The sequence below is a fragment of the Lissotriton vulgaris genome, chromosome 7, assembly GCF_964263255.1.
Source record: "Lissotriton vulgaris chromosome 7, aLisVul1.2, whole genome shotgun sequence".
Lineage (NCBI taxonomy): Eukaryota > Metazoa > Chordata > Amphibia > Caudata > Salamandridae > Lissotriton > Lissotriton vulgaris.
In genome coordinates this window covers 1,755,929,387-1,755,956,832 of record NC_141695.1, presented here as the reverse complement: position 1 = coordinate 1,755,956,832, position 27,446 = coordinate 1,755,929,387, and the positions used below count along the sequence as shown (strand labels likewise).

Below are 27,446 nucleotides of genomic sequence, written 5' to 3'. Positions count from 1 at the left end.
TCATGCGAGAGGGTCACATAGAATGTCAGTGATCAAATGGAGGAGTATAATCTGTCCGTGGCGCCTATGTTACAGAAGGTTTTTATTTAAAAAAAAAAGAAATGTCATATATAAACCTCCCCACACAAGGGAGAAGGAACATGGACTTCCAGGGCAGAGGTCAGGCACTTACCGTACACCCTCAGCTGTCTGATGGCTTGTACCGGGGATACACCACTTATTATCACTTGCACGGTGTAATTTCCGGTGTAATTCGTCATCAGATCTCTGATCTGCAAAGATCCTTCTGGGCCACAAGTCTCCCGACCAGTGTACTGGGTTTCATTGACCTGTGATGGTGGCGACACGAAGCAAGTGCAGATCAGCTGTGGAGTGGTCACTCCAGTCCCTCTGTACCAGCCAAACGAAAATGGATTTGCAGTGATCGGGGCAGTGAGGGTGGCCGTCTCTCCCACTCGGGCATTGGTCACTCCTGCAGCTGCCCCCTGAGTCCAGACACCGAGACAGACTGAAAGAAAGAAGAGAGGAAACCAGGGTTTAAACAGCGATTTAAACTTGTAAAAAAACACTCAAGCACAGATATTAGTTTTGGCTTTTCTACTAATAAGAAAGGAGACCGCTTTTTGCAGTGACTGTGATTCAAGCATAGGGGGCGTATTATAGCAGGAGGGCAGAAGTCATGGGAGTAGGAGATATTAATATTCTTGGAGAATAGGGATGGTCCTGAGTAGTTAGTAGTTAAAGGAATTAAGTGAGGCTTTTGATCAAAGTCACACAATTTAAACAACCGAGGAAGCTGTAATTCGGTGTCTCCACAGTTTTAAAGTTAGAATGTTATTTACTTACATTTTGTCTGGCTCTTCTGTGGCACAAAACAACACAAAGCATTCCATCAATATATTTACCCTTTAAAATACCTGCAGGCACAGCGCAAACGTTTGCATTGATGACCAAATACCCACTCACCCCTCATTTTGCTAGGCCTTTGAAGCCACAGCCTACCACACTCATTGTGTAGATCATGGGTACTCACAAACTTTCTCTTGGGGGCCAAATTTACAGTGTGGTTTTTGGCAGAGTGCCACACTAGTGGGGGCGGGGTCAGAGGGGGAGGGGGTGGGGCTCAGCAAAAAAAAAATTGTGACCATGAGGTTGAACACAGGCCCCTGCAGCAGACACCTTCGTCCACTGAGCCACCAGACCCAGAATACGCACATCCCTCCCTCTCTGTCTCCCTCCCTCTGTCTCCTTCCCTCTCAGTCTCCCTTCCTCTCTGTCTCCCACTCTCTCTGTCTCCCTCCCTCTCTGTCTCCCACTCTCTCTCCGTCCCTCTGTCTCCGTCCCTCTGTCTCCGTCCCTCTGTCTCCCTCCTCCCGCTGTCTGTCTCCCTCTGTTGCTCTCCCCCCTCTGTCTCCCTCTCAGTCTCCCTCCCTCTGTCTCCCTCCTTCCTCTGTCTATCTCCCTCTGTCACCCTCCTCCCTCTGTCTTCCTCTCTGTCTCCCTCTGTCTGTCCCCTTCTGTCTCCCTCCCTCTGTCTCCCTCCCTCTGTCTATCCTCTCTGTCTCCCTCCCTCTCTGTCTCTTTCCCTGTCTCCCTCACTCTGTCTCCCTCCCTCTTCTGTCAGCCTCTTCCCTCTGTCACCCTCCTCCCTCTGTCTGTCTCCCTCTGTCACCCTCCTCCCTTTGTCTCCCTCTCTGTCCCCTCTCTCTGTCTCCCTCTGTCTCCGTCCCCCTCTGTCTCCCTCCCTCTGTCTCCCTCCCTCTGTCTCCTTCTCTCTGTCTCCCTCTGTTTCCCTCCCTCTGTCTCCCTCCCTGTCTCTCTCTCTCCCTCTGTCTCCCTCCCTGTGTATCTCCCTCCCTCTGTCTCCCTTCTTCTCCCTCTGTCTCTCTCCCTCTGTCTCCCTCCCTGTCCCCCTCCCTCCCTCTGTATCCCTCCCTTTCTCCCTCTCCCTCTGTCTCCCTCCCTCTCTGCCTCCCTCTCTCTGTCTCCCTTCCTCTCCCTCCCTTTGTCTCCCTCCCTCTCCCTCCCTCTGTCTCTCTCCCTCCCTCTGTCTGTTTCCCTCCCTCTGTCTCCCTTTGTCTGTCTCCCTCTTTCGCCCTCCCTCTGTCTCTGTCTCCCTCTCTCTGTGTCCCTCTCTCTGTCTCCCTCCCTCTGTCTCCCTCCCTCTGTCTCTCTCCCTCTGTCTCTCTCCCTCCCTCTCCCTCCCGCCTCTGTCGTCCTCTTCCCTCTGTTACCCTTCTCCCTCTGTCTGTCTCTTTCTGTCACCCTCCTCCCTCTGTCTTCGTCTCTCTGTCCCCCTCTGTCTTCCTCCCTCTGTCTTCCTCCCTCTGTTTCCCTCCCTCTGTCTCCCTCTCTGTCTCCCTCCCTCTGTCTCCCTCCCTCTCTGTCTCCCTCAGTCTCTGTCTCCTACTCTGTATCACGCTCTCTCTGTCTGTCTCCCTCCCTCTCTGTCTCCCTCCCTCTGCCTCCCTCCTCCCTTTGTCTGTCTCCCTCTGTCACCCTCCTCCCTCTGTCTCCCTCTCTGTCTCCCTCTCTCTGTCCCCCTCTGTCTCCCTCCCTCTGTCTCCCTCTCTGTCTCCCTCCCTCTCTGTCTCCCTCCCTCTGTCTCCCTCCCTCCTCTGTCGCCCTCCTCCCTCTGTCGCCCTCCTTCCTCTGTCTGTCTCCCTCTGTCGCTCTCCTCCATTTGTCTCCCTCTCTGTCTCCCTCTCTCTGTCTAATCTGTCACCGTCCTCCTCTGTCTCCCTCCCTCTGTCTCCCCCCCTCTGTCTCCCTCTCTCTCTCTGTCTCCCTCCCTCTGTCTCCCTCACTGTCTCTCTCCCTCCTTCTGTCTCCCTCCCTCTCCCTCCGTCTCTCTCCCTCTGTCTCCCAGCCTGTCTCCCTCCCTCCCTCTGTCTCCCTCCCTGTCTCCCTCTCCCTCTGTCTCCCTCCCTCTCTGCCTCCCTCTCTCTGTCTCTCTCTGTCTCTCTCTGTCTACCTTCCTCTCCCTCCCTCTGTCTCCCTCCCTCCCTTTCCCTCCCTCTGTCTCTCTCCCTCCTTCTGTCTCCCTCCCTGTCTCTCTCCCTCCCTCTGTCTCCCTCCCTATACCCCCGTCTCTCTCCCTCTGTCTCACATCTCTGTCTCCCTCCCTCCCTCCGTTTCCCTGTCTCCCTCCCTATCCCTCCATCTCTCTCTCTGTCTTCCTCCCTGTCTCCCTCTGTCTCCCTCTCCCTCTGTTTCCCTCTCTCTCTCTGCCTCCCTCTCTCTGTCTCTCTCTGTCTCCCTTTCTCTCCCTCCCTCTGTCTCCCTCCATCCTTCTCTCACCCACCCTCCTTTTGTCACCCTCCCTCCCTCCCTCTCCCTCTGGCTTCCTCTCCCTCCCTCACCCTCTGTCATTTCACCCGTGTGTGTGTCAGCCCTCAGCTCAGGCTGAGACAGCTTCCCCCGCGCGCACACACAGCCGCACCCGAGCACTTCACAGGTCTTTAAAAGACCATTTGCATGTTAATGAGGTTTTGTTGTATTTCACCTCTTAGCACCCCTGCAGCTCCCCTCTTGAAATCAGTGGAATACCCCAGCCCCCACAGAGCAGAGTCTCTGAGTCCGTGCTGCTGGGGCGGTATTTGCTAACACAATTTAATTAATTTTTTTAAACACAGGTGTCTGCAAGGTCCCCCGGGCCGCCCAGGAAGGCTTGCCGGGCCGCTGGCGGGCCGTACTATGAGTACCCATGGTGTAGATTGAACTGCTGTGGATGAAGAACCGGGATTTAAACCCAGCGGCGCCAGGGGCATGCCCAAAGTCTTCGGATTCACCTGTCTTGGCAAACAGAGACACAGGATACTTCTTGGTGACATCAAAGGTCAAATTTATTAGCTGCAGCCAGTAACAGAGGTACTAGAAGTACAACACGGTGTATGTTCTCAGGAGACTGCTCAGACTTACAAAGCAGGTCGTCCCTTTTTATGCCAAAAATTGTTCTTCAGGCAAACATTCCTTACAGTTGACCAATCCCACAAAACATTGCATGATGACAAACCCACATTTCAGTTGTCCAGCCCACCATAAATTACACGGGAAGGCCCAACATTCTTGCTCGAACAGGCTGAACAAACCCATAATAAAGACCTCAACCAAACCATAAATAGGCTTAAAGAAAGGAGCAGAAACAGATGAGAAGCAAGATAGAAGGGTGTGTGCATGTACCATAAACTCAGCAATGTCCTGCTCTTTGATCTCTATCTTGACCAGCTGCTGAACAAGGAACTGGCTCAACGAGTTTAGCTTCTGGAAATAGAGTCAGCTTGCTCAGGTCAAACAGAAGTCAGCACAAACTCAAGCTAAGGTGTATGTGTCCTAAAGACTTGTTCAGCCACAGTCATCAGCCAATGTGAGGGCAATCACAAAATGGCTGCTATGCACAAAATGGAACCCAAGGGTTCAGGACGAAATCGTCAAATACACAGTGAATCCATCGGTGTAACATTACGAAAACACTCATGCTTACTGAGCTCACTGTTTACGGTTCGCTGTTATCAAAATCATAACGGAACCACGACCTTTATGACCCAGGTTCAGAATTCACGGAACCTCAGACCCTCCTTTTGCCCTTACATAGGCAAAATCTGAATCCAGGTCTATATTCATCAGATCATCAAGATGTTGCTGTAGCATCATCCCAGTACTTAGTAACTCTCTCTAGACAGGTCTCCTTGCACATGAAGTAGCACACAGGCCACATATAGCGGGAGCACACTGTACACAAAGACAGAACAGGAAAAGGATAGCTACTACCATCCCAATGATCATCAGAATCTTCCATCCCCAAGTGGATAACAATTCCCAAAACCATCCCATCAACGACCAATCTCCTCCGTCCACATGCACAGACTCGGAGATCTTATGTAGCTTGGAAATGGCTTGGTACACTGTCGTAGCGTTGTCTGGAATGAAAACGCAGCAGCTCGATTGAATCAATTTACATACCCCTCCTCTATCTGCAAGTATGACATCTAACGCAACTCTGTTCTGAAGAGTCATAAGGCGATCCGACTGGAGCTTAGCAGTCAAGTTACTAAGGGCACCGGCAGTTTCAACTATGGTTGACTCAACCACTCTCGTCAATTGCCGTATGTTCCTGCTGTTAACCATAGGTCCCCAAAACTGCAGAAAACCCTTCAGAAAATCTCCCAATTCTTGTCCTGCGGTATCTTCCTTACTGAAGACACCTCTAACAACTCTCGTCTTGTGGTAATCTGCCGCAGCTGTATTCGTAGGAGGCAACAGGAACGAGACAAAACAGGTGCCCGAGAAATCAGGGAGCACCCATGTATACGCTCTATCATAACAGACAAAATAGGTACCCTTAACTGCTAGAAACGCTAGAGAAGACTGGGACGCAAAAACATACATCTCAGTGCAAAAACTCTTCCCTAACTAAGCTCTCGGATTCTTGCCATTACCTTGCAGACAGTAATGACCCTGATGGGGTACAATCCAAATCGGAGAGGATCTTTTCGCTCGCTGGTTAACACTCAGACTAACTCCATATCCAGTCATGTTCCATCCGATGTATGCTAGTGTCTCATCTCTCGGGATAGTCTCATAGGAATCTATTCCTCTAATCATATCTACTATTCCCTTAACTAGAGCACTATTCTTTGGATTATCTTTCACAGAACGTAGGGGGTAGACTTCACGAGCAAAGATGAACATCGTTCTGTATGCCCACACAGAACCATTGTAACTAAAAGGAGACTGCTCAGACTTACAAAGCAGTTCGTCCATTTTTATGCCAAAAATTGTTCTTCAGGCATACATTCCTTACAGTTGACCAATCCCACAAAACATTGCATGATGACAAACCCACATTTCAGTTGTCCAGCCCACCATAAATTACACGGGAAGGCCCAACATTCTTGCTCGAACAGGCTGAACAAACCCATAATAAAGACCTCAACCAAACCATAAATAGCCATAAAGAAAGGAGCAGAAACAGATGAGAAGCAAGATCGAAGGGTGTGTGCATGTACCATAAACACAGCAATGTCCTGCTCTTTGATCTCTATCTTGACCAGCTGCTGAACAAAGAACTGGCTCAATGAGTTTAGCTTCGGGCAATAGAGTCAGCTTGCTCGGGTCAAACAGAAGTCAGCACAAACTCAAGCTAAGGTGTATGTGTCCTAAAGACTTGTTCAGCCACAGTCATCAGCCTATGTGAGGGCAATCACAAAATGGCTGCTATGCACAAAAAATGGAACCCAAGGGTTCAGGACGAAATCGTCAAATACACAGTGAATCCATCGGTGTAACATTACGAAAACACTCATGCTTACTGAGCTCACTGTTTACGGTTCGCTGTTATCAAAATTGTAACGGAACCACGACCTTTATGACCCAGGTTCAGAATTCACGGAACCTCATAGATTAAATGTGTGTCATATTTAACACAAAAATGCAGTCGATCATTATCAGAAAAAAGTCTTCAGTTGCAATAGTGATTCAAGTAAATTCAAATAAACATTTAAGTGTTACAAAATAAATCTACTTACTTACAGCACATCAGTTTCCTCGCGTTAGACTTTAATAAATACCTTCTCTTCTCTGCCTTGCACCCTTCTCTCTGCCTTGCACCCTTCTCCTCTCTGCCTTGCACCCTTCTCTACCTTGCACCCTTTTCTCCTCTCCCTTGCACCCTTCTCTCCCTACGCCTGGCACCCTTCTCTACCTTGTACCCTTCTCTCCTCTGCCTTGCACCCTTCTCTCCTCTGCCTTGCACCCTTCTCTACCTTGCACCCTTCTCTAATTTGCCTTGCACCCTTCTCTCCCTCCACCTTGCACCCTTCTCTACCTTGTACCCTTCTCCCCTTTGCCTTGCACTCTTCTCCACTCTGCCTTGCATGCTTCTCTCCTTCACCTTGTACCCTTCTCCCCTCTGCCTTGCACCCTTCTCCTCCCTGCCTTGCACCCTTCTCCCCTCCCCCTTGCACCCTTCTCCCCTCTGCCTTGCACCCTTCTTTCCCCTACCTTGCACCCTTCTCCCCTCCCCCTTGCACCCTTCTCTCCTCTGCCTAGCACCCTTCTCACCTCTGCCTTATACCCTTCTCCCCTCTGTCTTGCACCATTCTCCCCTCTGCCTTGTACCCTTCTCCCCTCTACCTTGCACCTTTCTTGTTGGACTTGGCCCTTCTGGCAGGTTTACCCCTAAACCTTTTGCTTTTTGAATGTGAATTGGTGGTAGTGATTTTTGGTTTCTGCGCACTTTCACTGTGTCCCAGTGTAAAGTGAGTGCGCACTCTGAGTGTGTGGAGTAAGGTTGGCCTGCCCTCCCATAGGAATGCATGGGGAATGTCTGTGTCCGTGGTACTTTCTGATGCATGAGGTGTGCAGGCTCGAGTTTGGTATGTGCGGACTCGTGTGCCCAATGATATGTGCGGCGTGAATGTGTCTAGTGTGGAAGTGCCGCTTCTAGACATGGGTGTGCGTGTGCAGTGAGTGTGCTGGCACGTGATTGGCTGGAGCTGGCAGGTGAGCCTGGCTCCAGGAGTCTGGATGGGTCTGCCCGGTGGTGAGTGTGGAGATTAGCATGCTGATGGCTCGGGAGGAGTGCTCCTGGGTCCTGAATAGGGCTGGGCTTTCCCCACACAATGCTGGCTCCGCCCCCTGTGGTGCGACTGATGACCCTAGCCCTGCCAGTGAATAGAGTGAGGGGCTGAGCACATCAAGGGTGCTCCCAGACCAGCTGCGACTGGTTCTTCCCCCACCATGCACAAAGACAAAGGGTTTCACTGTATAAAAAGGGGCTGTGCCCCCTTACAAACTGTTCTCTTCCAGGATCCTATCTGAGGGGGGCTGCTGCTGCTGCTGGGTGCCAGGAAGACCGCCACTAGGGATTGCCTCCCTGCCTAGGAGGACCCTGTGAGCTGGCTCTGGGCCCAGCCTTCACCCCGCCCACCTACTGGAGGACTTTTGCTGTCTTTTGAGCCAACTAGCGCCTGGGAGCACTTTATTTTGGCCCCCAGCGCTTAATAGCGCTTTACTTTGCTTCTAGCGCCTGGAAGCGCGTTGTTTGCTGTTGTAGTGCATGGGAGCACTTTACTTGTCCCCTACAGCGCTTGGGAGCGCTTTATTTCTACTAGCGCCTTTGAGCGCTTTATTTTCTGTTAGAGCCTGGGGGCGCTTTATCTTTCACAGCCTGTGCCCACCCGGCATTGCCCCGAGAAATTGCCGCTCCCTGGACGGGAGCTCACCCCGTGTGAAAGCCCGGAATCCACACCGCCGCCCGGCTGGAAGTCAGGCAGGCCGCAGGTGGGGCAACGCGATACCCGGAAGCCCAGGCGGGAGCCTACCCCGCTCTGGGAAGTACTGCTAGAAGGAGGAAGGCGCCCGGCGCTCGCTGGGCTCCCATGAGGAGAGGAGAGCCCCGCACCGAAAGAAGAGACTGGCCGCAGCCCCAGAGAGAAGCAGCTCCGGGGAAGAAGCAGAACCGCTGCGAGACAAGAGGCCCGGTGAGTGTGGGCATCTTGAAGCAGGGGCACCGAGTCAGTTGAGGAGCGGCCCCGTATGGTAGCGGGTCGCCCCCTGCTTAGTGGGGCCTCCTTCCTTTACTTAGCCCCGAGGGTCCAGGCGGCAGCTTGGAGATCCGGTGTCCCCCGAGTGGGACTCCAACGAGCAGGCCAGAGTTGTTGAGAGCCCGGGAGGCTTAGGCGGCGGTTTTGGGCATTCCCGAGTCCCCAGAGGGGGGACTCCCACCAGACGGGCACACAGTTCTGCAAAGCCCACGAGGGCTCTAGGGGGCATAGTTGTGAGCGAGCCCAGAGAGGCTCTTGGGGGCCGCATTTTTGTCCCGAGCCCAGAGAGGCCCTCACGTCTTCCAGGGCACCATTTGCTCAGTGGTAGAGCGGCCCCGGAAGGCACCGGGCCGCTCCCACCTTGCCCACATTGTTGTTTTAGAGCCCTGAGAGGCTCACAGCCCACATTGTGTTTAGAGCCCAGAAAGGCTCTTGAGGGCCCAGTCAGTGGCGCAGAGCCTGCAAGGCTCCAACGTTGGCCCTCATTATCTACACAGCTGCCCAGCACTTAGTGGGCAGCTGCCACGTTCAGGCCCCCCGTGACTTTGGGACACAGGGCGCCCTAGCCCTAGAGAGGCCAGTTGGCCTGGGTACAGTCACAGGTGGTGACTTATGTGAGTGCTGCGCAATTGTTCTTACACCTCTGAATGTGTCTAGGCATCATGTGTTTTCCTTCCCTGCACCTCTGAATGTGTTTTGATGCATCATGTGTAATGTGCCTATACTCCTAAATGTATGGTGATACTTAGGTGGTTGTTCTTGCTAGTACAGGTGGTGCTAGTGAGGTCCTGGTTCCCTGTGTGATATTCTCCTAAGGTGGTTAGGGTTGCGTAGGTGGAACTTACCTGTTACCAGTAGTTACTGGTTGTGTGCTCTATTTTCCTATTTTGTGCTAAAGTGATTATTATTCTATGTAACAAGTGCTATTTCCAACATGTATCCTAGTGCTAAAAGTGTTTATTCCTGACAGTGGTCCATGTGGCCCTGTCTTCTACATATCCCCTGTAAATTCTGCCCGTGCCTGTTGGCACATTGTAAAGTGTGTGTTTTTATCTAATGTGTTTTGGTATAATACAAAGGCTATTTTTATATATAACCTTGTGTGGAGTTTCCTTTGTGGTGGGCCTTGGGTGTCGTTGCTGGGTGCGCGCGCAAACACTTAACCTACATAGCCTCCAAGTTTAGCCTTGCTGCTCTCGCGTCACGTTACCTAGAGGGTGAGCAGGGGTTATCTTGACGTGTAACTCCCTTGCCCTGACTTAGGAATGGTGGCCTCTGACTGACTTTGGCGCGAGCCTTGGCCAGCCAGAGATCCCATTTCTAACATTGGTGGCAGCGGTGGGATCCGGATTTGTGTTTGCGTTGTACCGCAGTGGCAACTGGCCACACTACAAAACTCTGCATTTTAGATGACCACATTTTGGGGATTATTGTTTTTTTAGAAGTTCCATATTTCTTCTCCTAAAGGTATCATTTCGTAATAGTGTCCAGTACATTTGTTCCCCGCCCTGCGCCCAGAGTTGGTACCTGTGTCACATGTGGTCAGGTTGAGGAATCAGGGGTGGTAGAAACTGCCTTACCAGTCCGAGGGGGGGTTGTGTGTGGATGAATGGTGTGTTGCACTGGACAAGTGAGGGTGAGTTCTCTGGGATATGGAACTTGCTGAATACCTTTGTGAATTGTGGACTCCTGTGTTAAGCTCAGACCCCTATGTTCCCTGTGTAATCTTTTCTCTAGAACGTCCGCCAAAATGGAGTCTGCTTTTGATTTCAGTGATCTAGATACCTACAGTAAGTGGGAGCTGGAAAGGTTCTGTGAAGAAAGAGACAAAGGGAGGGGTGAGTCAAACTATTACGAACTTAGTGACCGCCTGGTCAGATGGCTTAAGGACCAAGGGGATCTTGAGCACAGTGCGTTAAGGGCCTGGGCCTCATACCATAAGGGTGGTGGGTCTGTGGGGAGCCCTGAAGATTCAGAAGAGGAGGAAGAAGATGACAGTACCTGGACGCCAGTAGAGAGTGAAGACCCCATATGTAGGGAGTCCCTTGCTGGGTCCAGCGTAGGAGGCAGTGCATCATCCCTTCCCCTGTCCCTAAAGGCGAATAGGAAGTTAGCCTTAGAGGATAAAATTTTGTTATGGGCTCATGAGTTGAGTCTTAGGACATTGGCCCTTGAGCAACAAAGGTTAGAGACTGAGAAGGTCTTAGCGCAGGAGAGGATAGAGGAGGCTGAGAGGGCCTTCACCAGAGAGAAGTTAGCTCTGGAGGGTAGACTATCCCCCGCGCGCAGTTGTAGTTTTCTGGACTCCCCAGGGAGGGTTGAGTCCAGTGGTGGCAGCTCTAGAGAGCCCAGTACAAGAAGTCCCATTCCCAGTTCCCCCAGTCTGGTACCTGTTTCCCAAGAGGAGGAGTTAAGGTTGAAATTCAGGGGCAGTAGGAAACTGTCTCACTAGTCTTGGGAGGAGTTTGAGGATGAATGTTGTGGGACACTGTTTGATTGGGTACAGGTTCACACAGAAGATGATTTTGACGTATTGTTCAGAATGATTGTCAAAGAGCACCTGCTCAGTTGTTGTTCACCAGGGTTGCGCCAACACCTGTTGGGGTGTGGATTGTCTGAGGCAAGTGAGCTTGCAGAGGAAGCAGACCACTGGGAGAGTGCTAGAGGTTCTCTAGAGTCATTAGTGAGTGAGTCCAAAAGTAGTGGTTCAGGTATCTTCCAGCCCAGCGTGGTGGAAGAGGCTCAGTGTAGCCCAGCTATGTCCCAGGATTAAGTATGGGCAAATTTTGCGAATCTCGCGTTTGCGAATTTTGCGGATTTGCGAACTCGCAATCCGCAAAATCTGCGAATTCTCGCGAATTTGCGGATTTTTTTTTTGGGGTGTTCCCAAGGATTTCTGCCAGTTCGCAAGGGTTTTGTACCAGTTCGCAATTGCGAACTTACATTTCGGCTCGCAACGGTCGCAATTATGTTGTTTCTACGTCTGGTTCATCATCACAGGTTCCCAGCACCCTCTGTTTCACCACTGCCACCCTCTGTTTCACCCATGCCACCCTCTGTTACATCAATGCCACCCTCTGGTTCATCATCACTGTAGATTATGGGGGGGGAAAGCAAGCACACCAGCCCTGCTTCAACTGACATGAATTAATTTGGGGTTAGTTTATTAATGTGTCACTGTTTTAAAATTCCAGTCTGGCACCTGCTTCCTTATCTGTAATTTGCTTTCTGTTGCAGTGCATTTTTTTTTCCAGGACCTTTGTGGCCTACTTGTAGCTATTCTATGAGCCTGCTGTGAGGGTCAGAGCAGGGTCATACAATTGTTGCAACTAGCAACTGAACTCTGGAGGGGCCCCAGTCAGGAAGCACTACAGGGAATGGTTACTAATGATGAGTTTGAACTCTTGCACCTGCCGAGTGCTTTCAGTTTTGCAAAACTCGTTTTACTGCAATTTCGCGGGATTCGCGGGGCGCGAGCACTTGCGAGATCGGATTCGGAAGCCGCGAATTTGTGCGAATATGCGATGTGTTTTTTTGCGGCGTGTTAGTTCGCAAGGTTTTGTGCGTTTTAGCGAGCCGCTCGTAGCGCAAGGCGCGAAGTTACCCTCGCGGTCGTTCAAAGGTGCGGCCATCTTGTTTGCCTGACGTATTTCTGTTTCCGGGCGCGAAGTGTAATCTCGCAAAGTGTGCGGCTTGCCAGTACAGTTTCGCGAGTGTTCGCGAGCAAAATCTCGCGCGAACTTACCCGCGCGGTCGTGAACGGGCGCGGCCATCTTGTTTCTCATTCATTGCTATGGTTCTGGGCATGGTCTTTGTATCCTCTCCAAATCTCTGCCATCCTTTGCTTGTTTGAAGTTTTTTTCGATCTATTTTACTTATTATCTATCCCTCTATTTTTCTAGCCCTATATTTTTGTGTTTACTGCTACTTTTGGTTAATTTTAAGCTACTTTTTTAAACTCTTTTCTTTTCTTTTCTTCTCTTCTCTTCCCTATTCTATTTTCTTTATTCTTTTTCGCCCAGACCATGGTGAAGGGAGCCGGGAAGCATCCAGAGAAGGGGAAGGGTCCCGCACCCCGTGTCCGGCTCCCGTGCGGGCGTTTGAGGAGGGAGGAGGTCGTGCCCAGGGAGATCTTTAGCCCGGAGGAGGTGGGCCAACTCATTTTTTATGTTCAGCGCCACCTCCCCAGGACCATCATGGGAGGCGGCAAGATCAGTGCCGAGTACGGGATCCGGGAGCGCTGGAAGCGGTGGGAGAAGGTGTGCCAGGCCATTTACCACCACTCTCGGGTCTGGGGCACCTACAACCAGGCCACCCACCGCTGGACGGATGTCCTGACCCGTGAGCGAGATCTGCTCGACCTCCTTGGCCTTGAGATCCCCGGGCTTGGTGAGTAGTAGTAGCTATTTCAATCTTTACTACTCTGTTTTCTCCTGCTGTGTTATTATATTGCAAATTTTTGTTTTTTACCAAGAGCAATAATGCTGCTCATTACATTGTAGGTAAATTATATTTCAAAATCTTCTGTGCATTTCAGGTACACTGCTCTCCTTCTTCTCAGTAGTGTTGCTACTATGCTTATTTGTTTTAGATTTTGTGTTCATTTCATTGGCCTGTGAAATTATGTATGAGTGTAGTTTAAAGAACTGCGTAATGCTACACACTAAGGTTCAGATTTTTAATTACCGGCGCATCCCTGCAAAGTAGCAGGGATGCGCCAGTAATTGTGCGTCATGCCACCATCACCCATTGGGGCGCCGTATTTACAATGCGGCGCACCATGGGCCCAAAACGTCACCAAAGCGTTACGCATCTGTGCCGTAAAGGCGGCGCATTGCTGGAGTTGCGTCGCAATGATGGTGCAGCTCCATCAATGCTCTGGGGTGCCCTATCTCCCCAATGCTGCGTCAAGCCGTACGTCTGCTTCAAGCAGGCGCAGGGTTTGAGTCACGCATCATTGTCCTCAAAGTGACTGATTGAAATCTTGTAGATTTCCCTCAGCCACTTTTAGGATGCATTCCTGCGCAGGAACGCCCTCGCTTGCGCCGGAACGCCCCCTATTGGCGCAGGGCTTTACAACGTGATGCATCTCCCATATGCATCAAGTTGTTAATATACGCCGCACCATTGTTCCTCTTTTGTGCTGCCGCTGCGTCACAAAAGTCACGCAACAATGGAGCAAAAGAGCCGCAAGGAGCTTCTAAATCAGCCTCTACAGACTCAAGTCCAGTCCTTCCTTTGTACACCTGGCGATAAGAAGAAATAGTGGTGGTGGATTGATAGTTTGAGTATTTTAATGACTGGTTAATGTAGTAGGAAACTTTAGTGTTGTCGCTGATCTTCAATCACAATGGACTTTGGCTGTCACTTTGCGTGCTGCAGACTGCTGCCTGCCAATCCTAGGCAAACCTTTTTAGTACTTTGTTTAGTGAGTTACATAAGGTAGTTTCCAATTCGACGGTCTGCAAATCAAGCAATACTAAAGTAATAACGTAGTCGACCACATGAGATTGGTCAATAATATATCCCGTGGAGTAGTTGTCTATTTGCTATTTAGCAAAAATATTTTGTTAGTTCTTTTGAAATGTTTGATTTGGTTGACAAATATCATCCATGTTTTCTGTTTTTCTTTCTTTCATGTTGTACATCAGCTTCCCCCAGGGGCAAGAGGAGGACACAGGAGGAGGAGGAGGAGGAGGGTGCTGTTGACGATGCAGGCCAGGACCGGGCAGGCGAGGGCTCCTTTGCTGGCCCCAGTAAGTTTTAATTTTAATATAGAGTACTTATTTTTTCCTAGCGTTCCTCATTCGATTTTTTCTAAATCGTCTTTGATCTTCTTGTAGACAGGATCTAAATTCTTATCCTGCCTCGACTATGACTCCGTGTGGTATTACTAGATTATTCTTATTAGTCTGTCTGTGTAGCTAACTAAGATTGCACATTTGGCATTTCCTTTGGACTCCCAGTGCAGTCCTCTGGGATTGTCCATAATGTCTTTTCAAGTATTCTAAATGTTTATGCTTTGACAATTGCCAATAATAAAAAGGTGAATGACCACCAAGAAAGAATAAGATACTACTTTACTTTTGGTTTGGATAGGAGGACAATCCATTCTACTACTGTTGCAGGGACAAATCTGCACAAACAGAACTATGGACACTAAATAATGCATTGCTTAGCTTATCAATTATAATATGTGCTGTTAGACTTTCCACATACCTCAGTGATAACAGACTTTGTAGTTGAACCCCCAATCTCCTTACTGACTAGATAGTGTGGCAGAGTCATTTAGCTCCCAAAGTCACCGATGGCAGAGGCACGGACTCATGCTTGCAAAAATTCCAAAACCTTTAGCTCATCCACTCTAGTCTGGAGGACCAAAAACCACAGAGTCTATTTAAGTTTAAAAGCTTTATTAAAAGTAAACACATTTATTAAAATCAAGTTTGTCATAAAAGTAAACGTTTAACTGAAAATGGAAAAGTGCTTAGTGCTGACGATTAATTGGACACATTTCTTGCTGTCGAGCCGAGCTCTCACCTGGTTTGAACTTGATCCTGCTCGTGTTCTTAGAAGTCAAGCTTCTGTCTGTTAGGAGAAAAAGTGGTGCGTGTTAAAAATATAAAGCAAGCATTCATCAGTTGTGCCAAAAAGTGCAGCAAGACAACAGCCTTCCTTGGAAAAAGGGACATTTTTACTTTAGAGTACACAGTCATAAATTATTACATTGAATACTGTTTTTTTCACATTTCTTTCTTCCTCCTAGACCAAATAATATATAGTAGTGAGTGGTGTATTCTAACATTATTAAATGTACTTTGTAGGTGGAACATCTGGAGACGGGGCCAGCGCGGAGGTGGTGGCGGCATTGGACGAGGAGGACAACTCTGGGGAGGAGGCGGTGCAAGTGCCGGACAAGGACATGCCTATGAGGGTTCACACGGTGGTGGCGGGCCGAGGTAAGCTATACATTCCTTACTCATTGAGATTGAAGACTGCAGAGTGTGCTTTCTGCACGGGTGTATTATAAATAAACCAGGTAGTAGCCTCCTCTAAATGTACTTTGACTTAGCTGTGAAGTTTTTGGCGAGAAGAATCCCAATCAGATCTGAGGTGAACTTGATGGATGGGATGAACGAAAAGCGAAAGAAGGGTGTAAGTAAGTGTGGAAGGACGAGAAATGTAATGATGACTGGCAAAGAAGAATGATATGTGTTTGCTTAGTCCCCTGGGAAGGAATGAATATGGTATGGTGCATGGCTGAGTGAATGATGAAGCAAGGATGGGTGGAAGGAGAACAGCCTGGGTGGGTGAGACAGAAACTGTATGTGTGCATATACTTTGAATGGATGGATGCCTGGATCATTCATGGTACTATCTGACTCTTAGATAGCATATGTGTATCTAGAGAGAGTAGACGGTCACTGGATGAACTAAGTGTTACTTTAAAGAGCATGTAACACCGCACCCGCACGTCCGTTCCAGTGTAGGAAAGGCAAGGAAAAGAAGTTGTAATGTTGTCCAAATACTACCATGAATAGTAGCAGTAGTTTGTATTGCAACTGCAAGCACAGCATATATCCGGTTATTACGGTGGACACTCCCTACCTCTCTTAATAACTTTAGTTTAGTAGTAGTACGTCATTCATGTGTGGGGGTATCACTGTTCACTCAATAATAAGCAAAGCACCTAAAGTCATCCCATATGTCATCAAATACATCCCATGTGAAGTGATAGATAATCAGATAATTTAGCTTCTTCATTTTCCTTTTCTAATACTCATTTGCACTGTAGGGTGAAAGCTAAATTAATTAAGCAGTAGCCCTTTTAACAGATTATTCTCAGTGCCACCCGTAATACAAAAGTAAGAGCTTCACCACTTGCATGTACTTGACCGGTACAGTAACGCAAGTCTGTCTCACTCACCATGGTGTGCGTCTGTTTTTCTCGGGTGCAAGTTCACTGCGCTGGCATTATGCCGGCTTGCATAAGATAACGTACCAATTTTCCTAAACAAGAGAGAAGAAGAAGAATAAGACTGGTGTACTGTCATAGTCGACTGTAATGGAAGTCCATAGTGCTCGTAGAATTTGTTCCTTAAACTCCCACTAATGTTAGAGCAAGGATGAAGAAGTGGGAGGTTAGATAGATACTGTCCTCAATAGTTATGTACTGTGCTTTCAATTTGCTACTTGTACTGTGACAACTTTCTGCTCAATCATTTTGTGTTAATCTTAAGGAGCATTGGTTACAGACTATGTCTTTCTTTCTTCATGTAGTTGCTCCTTCCAAATCCAAGAGACCATCAAGGAGGAAGGAGCTGGCTCGAATGGCCCGGCAACGGAGGCTGGATGCCACTGTCACTGAATATCGGCGGCTGGTGGCCCTGGAGGAGGAGGAGTCGCAGTCTGGTACAACAACAACGTCCACTGGGACAGCTGCATCCTCCTCCGTGCGGGCTGCCAGCCAGCGCAGTGCTCCAGCGGGCTACCAAAGCCAAACGCCACCGCCGAGCAGCAAAGAAAGCAGTTGCCCCTCACAGGATTTGCAAGGCACACCGGCGCCGCTTATCCCTCAGACTGTCCTACCTGGAGCAGGAGGTCCTGAACTATAAGAACTTGGTGGAGGGCCTCCGCTTCGAACATGCCACCCTCCGCAAGGAGCATGATGCCCTGACTGCTAAATCCAACAGCACCCTGCCATAGTGTCCCTTGCCCCTTTTTTAGAGACTTTTGGGGGGTGGGAATTGGGAGTTGGGTTTTTTGGGGACTTTTGAAGGACAATCGTTGGGGTTAGGGAGGGTCTTGCGGGAGATTATTTTGTTAGGGCTATAAAAGTATACTTTTTGAAACTTTATCTGACCATACCTGTTTTTTACTGCTTTTGAGTCTGGTGGGTGGGGGTTTAACAGTAAGTTTGTTTTCCTGAATAGTCCTAGGACTTTAGTAGTACTACCGTCAATCTCTCGTCTCTCCTAATACTCCATTATACTACCTCCAACCAAACGCCTATCTTACCTGTAATTTCTGTTTGCAAGTAGGGCTAGGCCCAGGGCTGGCTCCACGGGAAAAAGCGAATAAGGTTGGCAATCCTGGGCAGATAAAATTTCCTCATAGCGGTGGTACTAGTGGTGTGACACAGTGGCAGTCGCATGCCTATGAAAAAAAAGAAAATGAAATCTGGTTTGTCCTCCTGAGCAATACAACGGTACAATAGAGAATATAGCAGGTGACAGAAGTACACTAGAACAGGGCCACATTGCAGCCTAACAAATGGTAAAGTATAACTACTAATTCGGTTGAAGTTCTTTGACATTAGCCATGGGTCTTTGTCAAGCAGAGTAAGAATATATCCTCGGATTTCTTCACCAGCCTGTTGCTATCACCTTATCCTCCCCAGCAAGTGTGTGGATTTATTGCTGTAATTTAGTCACACATCAATCAAAACCACACAGCCCGGGGGAAGAGGGTTAGGGTTTGAAAAATGGATGGGTACGGGGGTTTTTGGGAAAGGTTTTGGGAGACAAGAAAAAATAGCACAGCATGGACAAACAATTGTGAACATAAACAAATCTTTAAGTACAAACCTATCCATCAATCTTTGAAAGTGCATGCACTACTGCATGCATGTAAGTGAAAAGTAAGTAGTACTTTCGACAACTGTGGAAGAAAGAATGCGACCGTACAGGGCGTGTGTGGAAATATTGATAACTATATTCAACATAAGGTCTCTGTTGCCAGATACCTGAGAGCCTTGCTGGTCACTATAAATCCATTCACAACACTCAATGGGGTTGGTCTGGAAGGTATAGTAGATAGAAAAGGAGAAATTGCTCTTTTTCTAGGTGTCCCCTCACTCACCAGGGTTGCCCCTTGGTGATATGCTTCATCATTGGGGCCATCCCAGTCCTCTACGGGCTGGGGTGTGCTGCGACTTGCGAATTACGTAGGAGCACTTACAAATGACTATGTGTGGTGCAGATGTGATTGTGGAGTGGACTAAGTGATGTGTTAAGGGATCAATTTAGAAGCAGAGAGAGATCCAAGAAATGCAGTCACAGTCTTAGAAAAACACAATGGGTACTGTATCTGTATGTTGTTGTAGTTGTCCTGTTGAAATTGGTAAGTAAGTTGCATGCAGAAAAAAAATCCTCTTATTAGCGGCACTCCTCCATTGCAGCTGACGCTTCGTCCATCAATGTTGGTGACCAGAAGACACCCTGTCCACTGCCTGCCTGGCGGATGCTGAATTGCGGCTCGCTAATGTGAAGCCTGACTCCATCCTTTTTTCCCCATTACACAGACTGAAACCCGGCCTGTAATTATTCAACGAAAAACAGGAAGTGATATAATATTACAACACCACTGATAAATAAATATAAGGTATGTAGGCTGTGGAGTGCAAAAAGTCACACTTTGATTTTCCTAGTAGACAGTACAATATTTTTGAAAGTGCGTACTCTGTCTGAGTCACCTTTTGAAGGATAAATAAGTATGGGCAAATTAATGTAGCGGATTTTTCCCCTCAATCTAGGTGTACTGTAAACTGTGTTTTAGAACAAAATTAGATCTTCCCAGCAGTGCTCCCACCCAGAACCTTACTAAAGCGCCAGTCGCAAAAATGTAGAAGACCCCCAATCAAATCTCCAAAAACGAGGCCTAGCAGAAAACTGGTGCCAAAACGTACTTTGAAAGTAAAAGTAGGCCCAAATACCCCCTTACCCACCGTGGATTGCATTCAAACCACTTGCAAGCAACCAAGCAAAAGTATCCATAGCCAGCATCGCTCCAAGACTCTAAAACCCCCCCACCCAAACACATGCAATAGAAATACTGCTAACCCTAACGAACCCTAAGTTAAGAATAGTGGCAAAGGCTTTCTTTAACTATGCCAAATCCCCCCTTTCCCACCATGGATTTTCTTCAAATGACTTGCAACCAAAATTACACATTCTCACGAGTGCTCTAAGACCCCAGAACTCAGTTGCAAAAATCTAGAACACCCCGAAACACATGCAATCCTGCTGCTAGGGCTAACCATAAGGAACCCTAGGTTACAGAAAGTGCCAAAAGGCTTTTCCGCGTGGATTTTGTCCCAACCACTTCTACCCGGTATTAGACCTTCCCAGGAATGCCCCAAGACCAGCCAACCCACCCGCCAAAAAGCATAACACCCCCAAACAGGCCAAAAGCAACATCTCCTACTTACAATATTTCTCGGCCTTCGGTCCAAACGCGCTGTGTAGCTAGGCCATAAGTCCGGTTTGCCACCACGGATTTCCTGAAAAGCAAATGCAATCAAAATTAGAGTGTCCCAGCAGTGCTCCCAGACCCCGAAACTCACCCACAAACAGACGGAACCCCCCCTAAGAGCACCTCAAAGGCAAGCAAGTCAGCAAAAACTCAAAAAAAATTCCGCCTCGGATTTGGTCCGAACCACTTTTATCCGGTATTAGAGCTTTCCAGCAATGGCCCCAGAGCCGTCAACCCAGGAGAAAATGAGTAGAAGACCCCCAAACAGCCAAAGAGCAAAAGTACAAAAATGGGGACCTAGTCATTTTTTTCCAAATTTCCCAAATCACTCCGCGCTCGCTCTGCAGCTAGGCCCTAACTCCCCTCTGCCACCATGGATTTGCTTCAAACCTCTTGCAAAGTAAAGTATATATAACCAGCAGTGCGCCCAGACCCCGAAACCCACCCACAAACACCAGGAAGCCCCCAAACAGGCCCCCGAAACCCTACATTGAGCAAAATGTCAGAAATAGCAAAAAAAAAATCGGTGTGGATTTTGTCCCAACCACTTCTACCCGGTATTAGACCTTCCCAGGAATGCCCCAAGACCCGCCAACCCACTCGCCAAAAAGCATAACACCCCCAAACAGGCCAAAAGCAACATCTCCTACTTACAATATTTCTCGGCCTTCGGTCCAAACGCGCTGTGTAGCTAGGCCATAAGTCCAGTTTGCCACCACGGATTTCCTGAAAAGCAAATGGAATCAAGATTAGAGTGTCCCAGCAGTGCTCACAGACCCCGAAACTCACCCACAAACAGACGGAACCCCCCCTAAGAGCACCTCAAAGGCAAGCAAGTCAGCAAAAACACAAAACAATTTCCGCCTCGGATTTGGTCCAAACCACTTTTATCCGGTATTAGAACTTCCCAGCAATGGCCCCAGAGCTGTCAACTCACCCGCAAAGAGGTAGAACAACACCCCCATAAGTGCTGAGTCTTTCTTCATTGGGCGTAAACCAGTCCTCTGCTTTGATGGAAATAGGAGTCTGGAGGAGGAGGATAGAGGAGCATGTTCTTCTGAACTTGTGAACCTGAGGAATGCAGACTGCGGCACCTTCAAATCAATAAGCAAACAAGTGAAGACAGTTCTGCTGATGGGCTTGTTTTTGTGATTAGGTGATTAAAGTTTGAAATATATTAACTGTGCACAACAAAGAAAGACAGACACACAGGAATAAAAGTGAATAAGGACGAACAAGAAAGTTATTGATTCATTGTCTTATTTTCAGGGCTCGGTATCACGGTCCATGAATAAGAATAAGGCTTCGTCATCATACTCTGCGAATTCAGGCAGGGTGAGCTCAGTGCCACCTGACAGAGAAGAAATTCCCTCATCTATGTTGCTGTCCACCTCGTCTTCATCCGGCGCGCTTTCTCGTACTCTGTGATCTGGTGGTATGAGGTGCTAATTCATCTTGATCATTGTTAACCTCTCCACATTTTTGGGCGAGAGGCGGCTCCGTTTGGAAGTTACAATGCCACCAGCAGCACTGAAAACCCGTTCAGAAGACACGCTTGCGAGTGGGCAAGACAAGTAGTTTAAAGCCAGGTTGGAGAGCTGTGGCCACAATTCTTTTTTCCCATGCCAATACGCCAATGGGTCAGCATTAACATAGACCTCTGTTGAGTCATTCAGATAGTCCTTCACCATCGAATCAAGATTCTCCTCCAAGGTTTATCCACTTTGCTTAGCTGTTGCTGTGACCTTTTGAGAACCAAACCCAAGCCGAGCTAGCCAATCCTCTTCAGCCTCCAATGTTACTGTTGTGTCTGGTGGTGCAGATGATCCGGTTGCCGGTCTCTTTAACGGCTGAGAGGTCACTTGTGCCGCAGCCACAGGTGCAGAAGTGGATTGTTGTGACTGGGGATGGCCTGCTGATGCTGATGTACTGCCTTTTCCTTCAATTTGCTGCCGTTCTCTTTCAAACCTCTTGGCTGAGGAGGCTATCCACTGTTTGTACTTTGTAACATCTTCATCAGCAAAAGGAAAGAATGCTTGACCTGCCAGCGCCTTTTTGTAGCGTGGATCCAGAATAGTAGCACAAATGTAATGCTGGTTTGAGTGGATCATTTTAAGACGTTCATCACCTTGTAGGTGCTCTAATAATTTCTCAGCCAGAACAAAAGGGTCTTGGTTTTTTTCATCTTTTTCAAACACAGAACACACCTCCTTCAGTTGGTGCTCCAGCATGTACAACAATGGGATAGCTTTTCCAAAATTACAGTCCTCCTTGCTGACTGCACGCGTGAAGAACTCAAAAGGACGAAGCATGCGTGTCAGGCTTTTAACTATGTTCCATTGCGCCGCACCCATCCTCAGGTCCTTCTTCTGAGCTGTACCCTGTGTTAAGAAATAGTGATCGAGTACCGTATACTGCTCATACAGACGCTCAAGCATGTAGAAGGTTGAGTTCCAACGTGTTACCACCTCATGGATGAGTGCTTTCACTGGCATTTGACGTTCATATAGCAGGCTCCTCAGATGCTTCCGGGCCTTAAAAGAATGGCTGAAATGGTTGCACATTTTTCGGCAGGTGTCCACTACTCTGTACGCTGCACTGTCTTTATCACCCAAGAATTTTTTGACAACCAGGTTTATACAGTGCGCCAAACACGGCACTCTGAAATAGTCACCCAGCTGCATGGCCTTAACTATATTGGCGCCATTGTCCGTGGAAACATAACCAACCTGGCGTTTTTTTGGGAACAGCCAGTCAAGGACCTTTCTGTTAAAGACATCCAAAATGTTTTGTGCTGTGTGACGTTTCTCCAAACCAAACATGGCTAGTGTTGCATGTTTCCGAGCAGCTTTAAAAACAATGTCCGGGTCAACACCTGCGTTTAGCTTTGCTTTAGCCCCTGAAAAAGAGACCCAGTGTGCAGTGATGCACATGTAATCAGCGCCTGCGCCACTGGTCCACATGTCTGTTGTCAGATGTATAGTGTGAACAGCACTCTTCTGCAAAGCTGCCCCAATCACCTCCAGAACGTCTTCATGTAGTGCTGGAACCGCAACTTGGGCAAAATAGAACCGGCTAGGAACCTTCCATTTAGGGCAGAGCGCTGCCACTAATTCTAGAAAACCAACCCCTTCTACAAAAGAAAAAGGGAGAAGGTCCAGAGCTAGCATTTTAGCCAGCTTAGTGTTATACAGACGCGTCAGTGGGTGGTTGCGTTCATATTGCGCTTCTGTAAACAACATCTTTTTAATGTTGCCCTGGACCAAGCAGTTACGGGATGCTGATGATGATGATATCTTCGACCCAGTTACGTTTGCTGATGAACTTTTTCGCATTGGTGTCTCACTCTCTCCCACACTCTTAGTGTGGCTCACATGGGGTGTGCTGCTGGCAGGGGTACTGGGTGTAAGTGAAGTGTGTGACACGTCTTCTTCCTCCTTGTCATCATCAGATGAAAAATCAACGTTTTCATTACGTGCAATTCGGGCTTCCTTGATCACCTCTAGGTGCGCAAACCATTGGACAGCGTGCGTTCTCCTAAGATGACCTCTCTGGCCTCCGGTACCATAGTTGGTACCAAACTTACCACGACTAACTCGAAGCTTACAAATGCTACAAATGGCTACGTTTTCCTTTTTTGGGCAAACACTAAAGAAGTCCCAAACTGGAGACTTGAAATGTCTTTGGGGGCCGGAGGAGGCGGCGATACTGGTAGTGGTGGGGGCCCTGCTGCAAATGCCAGATGAAGTGGAGGATGTGGATTGCCGAACTTCAGTACGTTTTGCACTTTCACCACTACTAATTGAGGTCGAGGTGGATGGAGGTCCCTTCTTGCGAGGAAGAAATATGGAAGCGGTAGGTGTTGGTGTACTAGTTAACTCCAAATCCAATGATTGTTGTGTTTCCATTGACTCCTCGTCGACATCATCATCATGCTCAGCAGCTTCTCGGGATAGGGTCAAAATGTCTCTTTGCTGCATGCCCGCTGGGGCTGCAGTGACCTTTATGATGACTGGCTCGTCGTTGTGAGGGGCTTCATCAGCAGCAGTATGCGTCACTTCTTGTTTAGCCTCATCACACTCAATAGCTATGAGTTTTTCGACGACCTTCCTTTTACGCTTAGGTATCTTTGTCAGATCAAGGTGTGCCTCACTCTCAGACTGCCGTGATGATGGTTCCCAATCTTCATCCAGAATGGGATCATCAGAAGGAGGTGGGCTTGAAGAAGATGTAGACAACCCCCTTGATCTTTTCCTTGCTAGGGATGTGGAAGACAATGAATGATCATCAGGAGGAGTGGCTTCCTCAAATGATACCTTGGTTTGATTGTCAATTTCCTGATGTGCCCCTACTTCGGGAGGAACAACTATTGTGGGCCCTTGTGACCCTCCATGCACCTCTGCTTGCGCATCTCCTTGCGCTGCCTCTCCTTCCACATGTACTTGGGCTTGTACTTGCACATGTTGTTGTTGTTGCGGCTGTGGTTGTTCAACACTTGTCAGATGAGTTACAACAACCTGTGTTGATTCAGGGACATTGCTGCTACTTTCTTGCGATGAGCCAACATCACTGGTCGATGGTGATTGAAGAAGTACACTGACTGCCTCTGAAGCACTAAAGGGCTTTGACTTAAGTTGGCGTGGTGGTGGAGGCACTGAGCCCAATGGAGCGGGGTGCTGCTCCCAGCTTGGTCCCCAGCACATCCCGCTGCTGCTGCAGGCGTACTTTTTTTTTTACTCCCAATAAACGCGGCGGCCGGCACACCAGCCTCCTTGGTAACTTGCTTCTTCTGCTCCTTACTAGCAACTTTCTTGCTAGAGGAGCTACGGAGACCTTTTTTGGGGGCCATCTTCTTCAGAGCAGGTCAGAACAGCAGGCCGCAGTTGCACGAGTTGCAGAGTTGTCTTAGGCCAGACGTGACGTCGCGTGACGTTATGCTGCACACACACCGCTGAAGGACTTCTTCCTGGCACTGGTGGTTCTCTTGAGTCTTGTGCACCTAAAAGCAATGGAAGACAGAGGAACATCAGTTCAGTTATACACCCCAATTTTTTTTTTTTTTAAACAGAAAAATCAGCACAATCCCATGCCCTCCATGATGCTTACATTCAAGACACCCCACAGAAAGACTAGGCCCATGCAAGACTCACTACCCCTGGGCATAAAGGTTGAAAAGTAGGCAAAATGGTTGCAGGCCTAACAACACTGCCTGCGTTCAAAATGGCCACTTGCCTCCCAGCACATGGCCAGGGCCTGCAGCAGCGCTCAAAATGGCCCCCAGCCACATGGCCTGTCCCTCCCCATGAACACCCCCAAAAATCGAAAAGCACCGAAAAATCAGCACAATCCCATTCCATCCATGCCCTCCATGATGTTTAAGTTCAAGACACCCTACAGAAAGACTAGGCCCATGCAAGACTCAATACCCCTGGTGAAAAGGCCACAAGTACAGCCCCAAAAAACGAAAATCACTGAAAAATCAGCACAATCCCATTCCATCCATGCCCTCCATGATGTTTAAATTTAAGACACCCCACAGAAAGACTAGGCCCATGCAAGACTCACTACCCCTGGGCATAAAGGTTGAAAAGTAGGCAAAATGGTTGCAGGCCTAACAACAATGCATGCATTCAAAATGGCCACTTGCCTCCCAGCACATGGCCAGGGCCTGTAGCAGCACTCAAAATGGCCCCCAGCCACATGGCCTGTCCCTCCCCATGAACACCCCCAAAAATCGAAAAACACAGAAAAATCAGCACAATCCCATTCCATCCATGCCCTCCATGATGTTTAAGTTCAAGACACCCCACAGAAAGACTAGGCCCATGCAAGACTCAATACCCCTGGTGAAAAGGCCACAAGTACAGCCCCAAAAAACGAAAATCACTGAAAAATCAGCACAATCCCATCCCATTCATGCCCTCCATGATGTTTAAATTCAAGACACCCCACAGAAAGACTCAGTCCACCCAGCACTGAGTACCCCTGGGCAAAAGGCCCCAAAACAGCCCAAAAATCGAAAATTCCAAAATTGTAGTTGCAGCAACTGTAATGCCCCAAACAAACTTACTTGTGAAATTTCTAATCCAAAAGTGATCCAAAGAAAGTCAAAAAGGCCTCAAATCCAAATATCCAGCGGCATCCACAAAAAGTAATCCTTCCAGCTCCAGATCCAAATGAAAAGTGACCAGGAGATGGACAAAGCACTGGGAGGAGCCTGCTGGACAGGAACAGGAAGTTGAAGACTGTGGGGCACTTCCTTCCTCCCACCCCCCCCCCCTCCCCAAAATGGACTCCTCGCAAAAAAAGTGCAGGCAAATGTCAACCTGAGGAGTTATTCAGATAAAAATCATCACTTCCAGAAGGTTTATGCTGCTTGCTGGTGGATTTCTTGTGCAGAATTGCAAATTTTATATTTTCGCGAGTGCAAGATTGTTGCTGCTCGCCGCATCTCCAAGCTCGCAATTGCGAAGTCTCGCGATACATGATCACGGCGTACTCACGTTGAAAAACTCTTGCTGTGCAAGTTGGCAAGCCGTGATTACGTAATCGCGCTCGCCAAATTCTCGCGGGATCCCGCAGCAAGATCCAAAATGGCGCAGCACTCGCAAAATATCGAGAAAAACAACTCAGCAAACGCTGAATGACGGTAAGTGAACGCCGCGCGCCGCAAAAATTGTATCACCCAGAAAAAAAATCCGCTGCGTGCAAATTTAGCGGATTTTGCGGGAAATCTGCGAATCTCGCGGATTGCGAATTTCCAGAAAATCCGCAAAATCCGCGAGCGGAGCGGATTTTACGCCCATACTTACCCAGGATAGCAAGGAGGGTGTAGGGGCTTACTGCCTGGCTCAGTGGAGCAGGAGTAAGAAGGTGACCGAGGGTCCCCAGACGCACAAAGCCCTGCCTCAGGACTTGGATGGTTTCTTTAGGGAACACCAGTTTGGGGACCTAGGCTGTCCTGTTACTCAATCAATCAATCATGACATTTATTTCGCGTTCTACTCACCCGGAAGGGTCTCAAGGCGCTAGGGGAGAGGAGTCCGTTACTGCTCGAAAAGGCAGGTCTTGAGTTGCTTCCTGAAGGAGAGATGGTCCTGGGTTAGCCGAAGGTGGATGGGGAGGGGGTTCCATGTCTTGGCTGCCAGGTAGGAGAAGGATCTTCCTCCGGCGGTGGCTCTGCGGATGCGTGGAACGGTGGCGAGGGTGAGGCTGGTCGATTGTAGCTGGCGGGTGGGCGTGTAGAAGGTCAGGCTGTTGTTGAGGTACTTGGGGCCCAGGTTGTGGAGGGCCTTGTGTGCGTGGCTGAGGAGTCTGAACGTGATCCTCTTGCTGACGGGGAGCCAGTGCAGGTCTCTCAGGTGGCCGGAGATGTGGCTGTGTCTGGGGATGTCTAGGACGTGTCGTGCGGAGGCGTTCTGGATGCGTTGGAGTCTTTTCTGAAGTTTGGCTGTGGTTCCGGCGTAGAGGGTGTTTCCGTAGTTCAGTCGGCTGGTGACGAGTGCCTGGGTGACCGTCTTCCTGGTTTCGGTGGGGATCCATCGGAAGATCTTTCGGAGCATGCGCAGGGTGTTGAAGCACGATGATGAGACGGCGTTGACTTGTCTGGTCATCGAGAGGGAGGAGTCCAGGATGAAGCCCAGGTTA

General features: G+C 48.8%; 1 protein-coding gene across 1 annotated transcript in view; it reads right to left on the bottom strand.

Moving 5' to 3' along the window:
- Window positions 1-27,446, bottom strand: part of LOC147706591 (cell adhesion molecule CEACAM1-like) — a 261,490-nt gene that overhangs the window by 163,361 nt on the left and 70,683 nt on the right. Inside the window, exon 3 of the mRNA XM_086933082.1 lies at window positions 173-508. Within this exon, the coding sequence (XP_086789208.1) occupies window positions 173-508 (336 nt within the window). The remainder of the gene's footprint in view (window positions 1-172; window positions 509-27,446) is intronic.